This window comes from Stegastes partitus, unplaced genomic scaffold (genome assembly GCF_000690725.1).
Source record: "Stegastes partitus isolate 25-593 unplaced genomic scaffold, Stegastes_partitus-1.0.2 Scaffold897, whole genome shotgun sequence".
NCBI lineage: Eukaryota > Metazoa > Chordata > Actinopteri > Pomacentridae > Stegastes > Stegastes partitus.
The window spans coordinates 253355-265703 of record NW_007578628.1 but is presented as its reverse complement, the minus strand read 5'-3'; the positions used below and the strand labels follow the sequence as shown (position 1 = coordinate 265703).

The 12349-nt window shown below is 39.6% G+C and overlaps 1 protein-coding gene across 1 annotated transcript in view; it reads right to left on the bottom strand.

The window, feature by feature from the left end:
• Positions 1-7778, bottom strand: part of LOC103366014 (disks large-associated protein 1-like) — a 77864-nt gene extending 70086 nt beyond the window's left edge. The window contains exons 1-2 of the mRNA XM_008293612.1: positions 6640-7778; positions 6360-6579 (exon numbers count right to left, since the gene is read on the bottom strand). Coding sequence (XP_008291834.1) covers positions 6360-6579; positions 6640-7778 — 1359 coding nt within the window. The remainder of the gene's footprint in view (positions 1-6359; positions 6580-6639) is intronic.
• Between the last annotated feature and the right edge of the window lie 4571 nt (positions 7779-12349).

Genomic DNA, 12349 nt, shown 5'->3' with positions numbered 1-12349 from the left:
CACAGGTAAAAATAATAATGTGCATGAAAACACATGTAAATACACAGTGTAAAACATGAAAATGTACAGAAAGGACAGGTCATTAAAAACTGGTTAAAAGGACGACATCACACAAGGGGGGTGAAGAGAGAAGCTGAAGAGAAAATCAAGGATAGACGTGGATTAAGATATATACTAGTTACTCCATGGCCTCTTATTTACCATAAATACACTGTTATGTTATAAGCACTCTCTAAGAGCCGTACACATGTACAAGTAAGGCCTAATTTCTGCTGTAGTTACTCATTGTTTTTTCTTATTAAAATGAGATTAAATGGTAACAATTTAATTTCACCTATTTCACAAATTGCCGTGAGACTGGGTTGTTCTACCACACTGCAAACATTGCTCAGGAATAATTTTAGGACCATGACTTCAGGTATTGACTTGGCCTTTCATTTTCCCAGATCCTAATACAATCAAGCATCAGTGGGATGTGCTGGATAAACAAGTCCAATTCATAGAGTCCCCACTTCACAACTTCTGGGATTTAAAGGATCTGCTGCTAACATCTTGGTGCCTGATACTACAGGACACTTCAGGAGTCTAATGGAGTCCATGCTTCGGCTCACCCCATTCTGCTTGTTGAAGCTGGAGCACCATCACCTTAAACACTGTAAAACTCTTCTGTGCTACACAATGGCAAGTTGTAATGTTCGAGTAATTCAGCCATACGTGTCCAAACCAAGAACTGATTCTAAAGAAGATAAATAATATGGAAACCCTACCCTGCAAATGGACAAGATTGGTTCCTTTGGTTTGTTTCACATTAAACCCTGTACGTTTGAATCTGTTTTTGAGACTGTCATCATTACACTGCAGTTTCAAGACAGAAATGCTCAACCATGGTGTTGACTGCTTATTTTTCTCATGAAATGAGTTCCAGCATATAATAAATCATCATATGGACATTTTAACAGGATAAAAAAATTTTAAAAAAAGATTCTCACTGAGGGGAGTCTGTAAAAGGTAAATTTGCAAGAGCCAGAGGGGCCTCATGCATATGCATGAAAACAGATTTTCATTCCTATTCTAGAATAGCGAGGAAGCCAGTGAAGCCAAGGACTATGGTGATCTTTACTTTTCTCCCTCTTCATTGGTATAGCTGTTGCCACATTCTGAACAAGCTAGACTTTCAGCCTTTGTAAGGGATTGTTTGCCAGTTTTTGATATTAGGGGTTGTGACAGAAAGGAATGATTATTGTTTTCCTAAAATAGAGCAAACTCAGCTGCATTATTAAACTGCCATAGAAGAAGTGGTTAGTGCTTTAGAAGTCCCAATAACAATGATGAAGGAACAATATGTAAACTTTCTCCTTATATTTCTCAAAACATGCAAAGTGAACCAGCACTGTTTTGCTTCCTCTTTACAGTATTATGGATCTGCGGTACAATAGCCCAGTGATGGGAAAATTAACCATGTTCGCAGTATCTTGAGCTGAAAAATTGAAAGACATATTCTCAGGACATGTGACACTTTCATTGATTTGCTGCAAAGGGGAACAACATGGGACCTTTAAGTTAATAAGAAAATAGTTACATATGTGACCCAGTAAAGCCAAATACTGGCAGTTAGTGTTCTTACCGTTGACTTTCCAGAAGCCCATACATGTTCTGCATTTAAGCTATATATATATATATATATCCCTTTACAGCAATTCTGGAATGTCTGTGTCGAATTTGTAAGCATTTACTGCCTTCAGACCGGACACCAGAGTGTGAGAATTTAACAGATAATGACGGAAATCAGGAGAACAAGAGACAGCAGGACTGCTACTCACTGCTACCCTGACTAATTATATATGAATCACAGAGGGAAAGGACTGAACTGCAGGGTTAAATGTCTGTCTCTGTCTGTCTGTCTGTCTCTCTTCCTCTCTCTCTCTCTCTCTTTCTCTCTCTCAGTATGTGTGTGACGTCAAAGAGTCACAAATGAGCAGTTTGGCTATAAAAAGAGAATGCGGGGAAAGGACCAGCTGCAGTAGCATCAGCAGCACCTCTCACCCACGCACAGGCCTCACATCAACTGCAGCTCAACATTCTTTCTACTGTAGTTGCTGAGGAACAGTGGATCACTGCCGTCTACATTTTACACTGTCATTATTATAGATGCTGTTTGCTGGAGATTTGGTGCATTTCTGAGGTTTAACAATAAAACCAGGAATCTAGCTGGCATCCACATTTAAAGAAATAGGTCCTTGTGCATGTGACATTCGCAGTGACTGAGTGTGTACAATATGCTGGGGATTTTATAGAAAGATTGTCCCAGACCATTCCTTGGCAAACCTGTTTTGATGGCTTAAGGCAGCAGCATTAGAAATTACAAGCACTGTAACAGTGCAGCCAGCAGCTGTGCTATTGAGATGCTGAAGATAATAATTTGCAGACTGAACATATGTTGCCACATGTGATGGGGACAGATTTAATATGTTCTCTTAACACAAATGATGCAGCAGCTCTGACAGGCTGCTTGTGGTTGATGTTACCAAAATCAAAGACTCTATGACATAAAGATAAAAGGTAGGTTTTCCAGTTGTATTTCTTATGCTTAGCTATTCATTTTGCATTCATTTGAGTTTGTTTTTGATTTGTCTTTGTGCCCTCTGTAAAAAAAAAAAAAAACAACAACAAAAAAACATCCTGAACCTCACTTTCAGTACTACAGCTTATTCCTTACTAAAATATAATTCACTACTTAATTGGCAGTTAAAACAACAATCACTCCAAAAGCACAAGTGTAATCTGTGTTGTATTGGCACTAAACTCAATCAGATATTGGTGTTAGTGGGAATGGAGTTGAAACTGAAATTGTTAGAACAGTATTTGGGGATTCAGAAAATAACAAAACAGACGTAAGTGAACTCTCTTACTATAGCTGAAAAAGCCCTGGTCGGTTTTTCAAAATTTAATGTATAATTCACATAAATGTTCACTCTCATGTTGGCAATTCTGATAAACTGTATCATGTGACTGCACTCTCTCCTTAGAAATCCTAACCACATACACATACACACACGCGCGCGCGCACACACACATGTGCGCGCGCACACATTCATATTCGAGATTTTGCCACAATGCACAGTACAGAGACAAATAAATACACAACATGAGCAGGTGCTGTTGAGGCCATCTAACTTAGTTGAACTGCATTCCTCAATGACAGTAGCCTACATACTTCTGCACACTGTTTCACATAAACTGCGAGATGCAAGTCGTGGCAGTCAGAAGTATTGAGATGATATTATAGTGGTGCTGATTGGTCAGAAAATTGGTATTTGTGTTTTTACTACGCGTCCTACATCAACGGTATGATTTCAGGACAAAAGCTGTGTTAATTTTTCCACTGAAAATGTGTATTGATGAAATACACAGAGTCACAGTACGAGTAATCTGGTCCGTTTCACTGATTATTTTATTTTTTTCTACAACATGGGCTGATTCTGTCGAGAGGATTTTTTTCAAAATTTACTGGCAACAAAATACAGTATTTTAGATTTTACATAGATGGAAAGTTGTTTTTTTCGAATATCAATCAACCAGTTTCATACCAACAACTGCACAGGTGGTGTAGTGATTGTGACAACTGTAAATGCCATTGATAATTTAGTGATTAATCATAATCTTGGAGCCTCTGTTGCAAGATTTGTAATCGGACAGCACTGTCGTTGATGAATCCACAGCTTTCTTTTCATTATACAGTTAGCTCACCAAAATTGTTGTCCCTTCTAGATCGAATGTTTAGGTTAAAAAAAATGCAGTGTACTTCACAACAGAGAAAAGTTACTTGTAGGTTGGCGATGTACCCCTATGTAGTTAAAGGCCTCACCAACACTTAGCTCAACACAGCACTTCAAAGAAATGCATGTTTTAACAACAAGCAATCGAGACAAAACCAATGGGAAAAGGCAAGATAACCAGTAGCGAGGCAAAAAGGGAAGCACTACTAAATTAAAAATGAGGTCTACAAACAGGAAAGGATGTCATTCTTCATGAGTTCATGTCATTACCTAGCATTCAGAGAGTAAGGCTGCTATTGACTCTGCACTTACTTCTCTCTTCAACTCAAAAGGAGGAAAGAGGAGGAAGAGAAGGAAGAGGGAGGCTCCCCAAACCAAGAGGAAGTAAAGGAGGTGAAGGTGGGTGGCAAGTGGTTAGGTGGATAAGAAGCGTGGAGGTGAGTTGGGTGAGTGGAGGAAAGGCGGGAGGGGTGGGAGTGGTGGAGAAAAGGGGGAAGGTAGCAGTGGGGTTCTTGGTACATCAGACTAATAGACTGGTGATAGGGAGCAATGTTCCCTCTAAGGCTGTGGAGGCACTACAATATTTTCCTGTTACCTGATTTGGAGCACAGCTATTGATAGGATGCTTGGAGATTTTGCTCAGTGCATCACTGCACTATTTAACACCCCTGTTGTTTTCAGTCCTGTTAGAACTAAAGTCATCAAACCCCAAACTCAACTTAAGGCTGCTGGTAAGACACTTTGCCTGTCTGCTCTTGACTGGTCTTTGGTGCTTGGTAGAGGTGGTTGCTCTGTCAAGATATAAAGCAAAATGTAGATTGGTAGTTTTCTGTACAGTTTCTATCATTGCTGTGATCTCTTTATTATGTCTGCCTAAATAAGACCATCACAGCAAACACAAGTAAAAAGAAAAGAAAACATAAGAGTAAGTAAAAAAGTCAACGTCCATAATTTTTGCTAAGTTATTAGTAAGTTGATGCAGTTTGCTAACTGTTAGCATTACTTGCATTCTCTACAAACAGTCTCTAAATCTCTGTTGTCCTAATTTACTAAAATCAGTCAAAACACCTCTTGTGAACCAACTATGTAATAACATGTATATGTTATTAACAATATACTGGTACTTTCAACATTGCTTTTATGCTAATTAGAGTTAAAAGAATTTGTGAATCCATTAATTATCAACAACTATGTTGATAGTTGATTATTTATTTATTTATAATTAGAAAGATTTTTTTTCTCAAGCCTCTAAAATGTTAGTATTTGTCACATTTCTTGTCCTATGCAATTGTAAATTGGGGGTAGGTTTGACAATCTATTTGATGATATTGCTCCTTTTTGAAAATTGAAAAATGTCATAATTTTTCAAATACATTTTAAATCATTTAATAATAATAAAAAATCAATAATAATAAAACAAACAAACAAAAAATGTTAAAATTGTTATTCACAGCCCTAACACTACTTCTTTTTTTTTTTTTTTAACATAATCAAAAGGCTTTAAATGTCTGTAAGTTGATTTTAATCTTGCTTAGGTCCTCATAATACCAGGTCTAGTGTGCCTGCAGCCATAGCCAGTGGTATCCAGTCATACTTTCCAGCCATGTAAATGTGCAAATGTCATTCCAACCAAACACTACAACAACTACTTAGAAAGTCTGGACATTGACCATAGACCCTTTGGCAAGGTGGTCAGACAGTTCTACATTTATTAAAAAGTCTCTTGTAAAAACATGCAGCATCTTTAAACTGTCATGGATATCCTTTAACAAATCTAGATTCTCACAGACTTTTGTTATTCAAATATATTTCCAATTTGCAAATATTCTAAGTTGGTTCAGTCTTTGACCTCTCTCTTGCTCTCAAAGCTTGGATTATGAATCATAAATTGTACAGGGACTCACGTATTTAGTCCATATATTATGACAATTTAATAAAACATTTATTAGATTGCCTGTCTAACTCTTTCTACATAAGAGTCAATAGAGTTCCTGGATTTCCACAGACCTAAAATCTAGCTTCTCAGTGTCTGAAATGATATAATAAAAATTCTAAATCATATTCACATGTTCACAACATTATTTATTAAATTGGTAGAAGAACAAGTGTCACTAACACTACCAAGTTGTATCCATTAGAATTTGTCGCTCACAGGACTGTGGCAGTGGGGGGCAATCATTCTCACTGTTTATTAAAGATTATTCTATGAATTTTCAAAGGCAATCTAGTGCTCAGGAATGACTTTGAGATTGGGATAACTTCCTGCTAAATTGCCAAATAAATTACAAACTGAATATACAAGCTGCTCACATCCTGGAAGTAGTGTTTAAATTCTCCAACACTAACCATTTGTCCATTCTAGTAATGGATTGTACTTGTGATTTACCCTTCTCTTACTGGAAAAGTTCTTCAGTACAGACAGAGAATGTAGTGTTTGGCAGGAGTGAAGTCTCGCAATACTGGACACCACTAACTTAGAGGAAACATTGGTGAGAAAAGTAAGTTGTGGAGAAAAGGGAGTCAACACAGGGGAGAAGGGTGAATTGACTGGTTTTGAATGGGAGTCGGGGAGGAATTATTTACCTGTAAGAAATGGCAAGAGCGCTCCTGCTGCTGACTGCCCTTAGATTTGACTAGAGCTCTATCTAGGTTTAGGTTACCGGATCCTGCGCTGGCTCGTAGCTGGTTGTGGCTGCTGTTGTTGGTGTAGACCTCTCGGGCCCTGCTCACCGTTAGGCTTGATGACCATGCCCCTTTCTTCACAAGGGGCCCGTCCACAAGACTCAGTGGCAGCAAGGGGCCACTTCCTCCAACGCCACCGCTGTTATTGCTGCTACCACTAACTGGCACACATGCCGGCGACGCTGCATACTTCACATCGTTGTTGCTCCGCGAGGCTTTGAGTGCAGAATGGTGGTGTGTGTGGCCATGGTGTGCATGGGTGTATGTGTGCTCGTTGAGTGTGCCGTAAGGGTCCATCATAAAGTACTGCTGGGACTGTGAGGAGGAGAGACTAGGGAGGGGAGTCTGGGGGAACTTGTCAGGGTTGTTGCCGGGGTACCGGCCCATTGTCATGGCGATAGGTGAGGGGGAAATGGAGGGGGAGGGTGAGGGTGGAGGTTGGTGGTGGTGGGGGTGGTAGAGACACAGCTCCCGTTCCAGGTTGTCATCTGAGCTCCAATATCCAGAGCCTGGAGCAGATGCTGAGCCGTGGAGCTGGTGGTGGTGGTGGTGGTGGCTTCGATGCTTGGGCTCTGCTGATCGACAGCGTTCGCGGCTCTTGCTGCGCTTCCGATGGCGCATTCCCACTGGTGGAGTTTCACCTTCTGGGCTGGCCCTTGAACCACCACCACCACCTCCTCCGCCACCACCACCACCATTAACACTCCCATTATTGGCCCCCTTAGATGACTGTGTATGGTGTGGCCCCTCCAATGAATGTGACTTAGTAAAAAGTTTTTGGACTGAGTGGACCAAGTGGCGAATTCTCCCTGGGCTGTCGTTGTTGTTGTTGTTGGCGGCCCCCATCCCCCCACTGTGGGCCAGCATTCCTCGTTTGTACTGCAGTGTATGGTAGCCATCTCTGGAAAATGATGGCTGACGCTCAAATGGGTCCGCAAAGTTTGCTGGCACCCGAGTGGGCGTTTTACCCCCATAGCCTCCTCCTCCACCTCCTCCTCCTCCTCCTCCTCCTCCTTCTCCTACATATGGTACCATGGCCATACACTCATCCTTTACCTCAGGATGGTGAGATGAAGAGGTGGAGTGACACCTCCTTGGGAAGGTTCCATATGGGACGATACTGTTGCTGTCAGAGGGGTACGAGGTACGCTGAGCATTGTAGTAGGGCAACTCAGCTGGATGTGGCATGGGAATGGGTACAGGCATGTCCATCTGACTGATTAAATATGGCTTGCGGTCAACATGATGACCCAGTGGATCATATGATGGTTCATAGGAGACCACATGATGGTGACTCCGACTACTCGACAGGCCTTTCATGACAGGGGGAAGGATGGGTGAATGGAAAAAGGAATGATATGGATGAGAGATGCTAGGCAGGCCCGTGATCACAGAAGGGCTGTAGAAGACCCTGAGAGGAGCTCTGCAGACTCTGGAAGACAGAGAGAGAGGAGCAATAAAACATCAGTCAATGCAAAGCAAGTCCCAACATGAATCAACTTACACAATAAGAATACAGCGCATACGGACAGTTTTCATTCCCTTTTAAGTTTTCCACACTTTGTTGTGTTTCAGACTCATCATAAAATCGATTAAATTCATTTTTTTTTTTAAATCTCAATTTACATGCAATACTCCACAATGATGAAGTGAAAATAGTTTTTGGAGTGTTGTGTCAATGTATCAGTCATAAAATAATGAAACATACATTCAGATGCTTGCACATTTGGCAGCAACAACAGCCACACTATTCTTGAGAGGCATCCCACAAGCCTGGTGTAACTTTCTTTTGGAAGTTTCTCTAATTTTTCTCAATTTTTTTCAGCATTGCCACAGCTATTCATCCACCATGCATGCTGATGAATAGTTGTTTTTGCATTACTTAGTTATGTTGCAATGATTTTCAGTGATACAAGACTAGACATTTGTAAAATGTTTAAAATATATTTATTTTGTCACAATCCTCTTCTAATATCAGTCATTAACTGGTCACAAACAATTACTGAAAATGCCCATGGGTGGATGCTACATTTGACCAACACGTTTGAAAAACACTGGCATAGACGATGGTTGCAATCCAGAATGTCTGGCAGGCTGGCCTCATCTTTTTCGTCATGTCTTTACTCGTCAACTGATAATGAACAAAGATATCGTTTTAATTTTTGTTGTCAGGACTTCTTAAATTCGTCACAAATTAGTCACAGAAAAAAGGGTCGTCAACAAAAAGTTTTCATTTAAGTTTCGTTGACAAAATTAACACTGCCCTGGGGTCAGATGGGGGTGTGCTCCACTATTTGAGAAGGACTGCCTTAGCCTTAGATACTGGGCACTCTAAAAACTGTTTTCACCTTGTCTATATTTTTCTACAGCCCTCTTTCCTTGTGTTCACACTCCACTCAACACAAATGGGAATTGTGGCCAAAGAATTTAGTCTTTGTTTTATCAGAGGAGGGGATTTTGCTTCTCATGATCTGGGAGTCATGTAGGTGCTTTCTGGCAAACTCCAAGTTGGCTGTCATGTGCCGTCATGTGATGATTGGCTCCTGGTCACTCTACCACAAAGGATATTAAAAGGAGTACCAAACAGCTAGTTGTCCTCCTGCAAAATTCTCCCATCTCCACAAAGGAATTGTGGATGTCATTTACAGTGACCACTGGATTTGTGGTTGCCTGCCTTGGCAAGGCCCATCATTCCTGATGACTGAGTATGACTCCAGAAATTTTCTTCGATCTCTCCACACCTCAGCATCCTGTCATGCAGTAACACAAACAATCTTTACACTGTGACATACACTACTTCCTTTCCTAAATATGTCAGCAAATTCAATTAGGTACAGATAAACTCCAATTGAGGAGTAGAAATATCTCAAGGACCATTGGCAGAGGCAGAACGTACCACAGCTGACTTGTGAATAACAAAGTGTCTAAATACAGTTGAAATCAGAAGCTTACATACACTGTATAAAAAGACAAATAACCTTTTTTTTCTTACTATCTGATATTAAATGTGACTAAACTTTTACTGTTGTAGGTTGGTAAGGATTAAGAAAAATATTTCTATTTGCTAAACGCCAGAATATGGAGAGAGGGAATTTTTTTTAGATCATTTTTTTATTACTTTCCTCAAAGTCAGAAGTTTACATACATTTCCTCAGTACAGTGGGGCAAAACGTATTTAGTCAGCCACTGATTGTGCAAGTTCTCCTACTTAGAAAGATGAGAAGGGTCGGTTATTTTGATCATAGGTACACTTTAACAATGAGAGACAAAATGAGAAAAAAAAATCCAGGAAATCACATTGTGGGATTTTTAAAGAATTTATTTCTAAATTATGGTGGAAAATAAGTATTTGGTCAATAACAAAAGTTCAACTCAATACTTTGTAACGTAACCTCTGTTGGCAATGACAGAGGTCAAACGTCAATATTTCCACATCATGTTCTTTCCTCATGATGCCATCTATTTTTGTAAAGTGCACCAGTCCCTCCTGCAGCAAAATACCCCACAACATGATGCTGCCACCCCCGTACTTCACAGTTGGGATGCTGTTCTCAGGCTTGCAAGCTTCCCCCTTTCTCCTCCGAATGTAGCAATGGTCATTAGGGTGAAACAGTTTTAGTTTCATCAGACCACAGGGCACATCTCCAAAAATGAGTCCCTTTGTGCATTCGCAAACTGTAATCTGGATTTTTTATGTTGCTTTTGGAGTAATGTCTTCGTCCTCGCTGAGCAGCCTTTCAGCCCATGTTGGTACAGAACTCGTTTCACTGTGCATAATGACTCTTTTACCAGCTTCAGCAGCATCTTCACGAGGTCTTTTGCTTTTGTTCTGGGGTTGATACACACATTTTACAAAATATGTTCATCTCTGGGACACAGAACCCGTCTCCTTCCTGAGCGGTATGATGGCTGGACATTCCCATGGTGTTTATACTTGCGTACAACTGTTTGAACAGATGAACATGGAACCTTCAGGCATCTGGAAATTGTACCCAAGGATGAACTAGACTTGTGGAGGTCCATAATTCTCTTTCTGATATCTTGAATGATTTCTTTATATTTCCTCATGTTGTCACAAAAGGAAGCAGTGAGTTTGAGATGTGCCTTAAATACCTCCACGGGTGTGCTTCCAATGTTGTCAGTTAACCTATCAAAAGCTTACAAAGCTATGACATCATCATTTGGGCTTTACCAAATGGTTTGAAGGCATAGTAATCCTAGTGTATGTAAACTTCTGACTTTGAAGATAATAATAAGAAAAATCTTGAAAAAATTATCTCTCTCATTATTCTCGCATTTAGCGAAAAGAAAAAAATGTGGTAATCCTAACTGACCTAAAACAGGAAAAGTTTAGTCTGATTTAATGTCAGACAGTGAGAAAAAGAAAAGATTGTGTCTCTTTGTACAGCATACGTAAACTTCTGGTTTCAACTGTACATACTTAGATAGGATATTTCAATTTTTGATTTTTTTATCCAGTCTTTATATATATATATATATATATATACACACATATGTATATATATGGCATGCCGTTTAGGAAATTATATATATATGTAACAGTCTGAATATATGGAATGAAGGTCTGAATATATGGAATGAAAGACTTTCATTCCATATATTCAGACTTGCATTATATACATTCAGACTTTCATTCCATATATTCAGACTTTCATTATATATATTCAGACTTTCATTCCATATATTCAGACTTTCATTATATATATATAGATATATAATTTTTTGTTTGTTTGTTTGTTTTTTTGTATTAAACCAAATCATGGTACCCTATAGGGCTGTTTTAATAGGACCCAGCTCTTTCTTCAGAGATTAATGATGCTCTCTGTTGCTACATAAAAATCATTGCATAACATAACAACCCACTACAGATATGCAAATTATTTGGACACTGAAATAAAGTAGACGTGTTCTAAGTAATCTTTTTCTTTCATTTTACCATGAAGAAAACCCGACCACCCTGAGCGAACCTACACAAACACATAGGACAACATACAAACTCCCCAGAGAGGCTTGGAATTCAAACCAAAATGATAATGTGGACTCATTCGTCACACCACTGAAACTGGTGTGCACTCAGTTCAAGACAAATCTTTTGCATTTATGGTGAGTGTACTGGACAAACACATCATTAATTAATAGTAAGTCAGAGGTCCCCTCTCTTTGACCTTGTACAACAGGGAATTTACATCTTAGACAACTCTGAGAAAAGGCTCCAGGAATGAGACTGGCTTCGAGGCAGTTTTGTTACAGATGAACAGCCAAGCAACGTAACCCTCTTGATGTGTATGCTCTATGTATGGCTGTGTGTGTATCTGCTGGTGGAACTGTGTTTTCATGTGCCTGTTTCCTTTGTCCTGCTTGATTTGTGGCACAACTTAACACACCCTGACAGCTTCACTGGTAAAATTCCTGCTAACAAGCTACAGCAACTCCCAGTGAATTAATACACACACACACACACACACACACACACACACACACACCAGTATAGGCGCTATACAAATAAAACTGAATTGAATTGAATTGAATTGAAAGCACTTTGTGACACAAACTAGAATTAAGAAAAAGGCTTCAAAATTCACTTTTTTATTGGTGAGTGTCATTTTACTTGATAAGCAAGTATGGTATTAATTAAACATGAAACTATTCAACATTATTAACGGCAACTACAATGTTTACGGTTCAGTCATGAATAGGTCAGTCGATGTGACATACCTCTGGCAAAACACAATATGTTTCTGATTACTGTCCACTGATAAAAGCTGCTAACTATAATTGTCAAGGGCAGAAGAAAACAAAGGCAAGGCACATTCTGTACATTGTGCTGTAGGGCAAAGGGAAAGGCTCAGCTGACCAGTGGCGATTCTAGG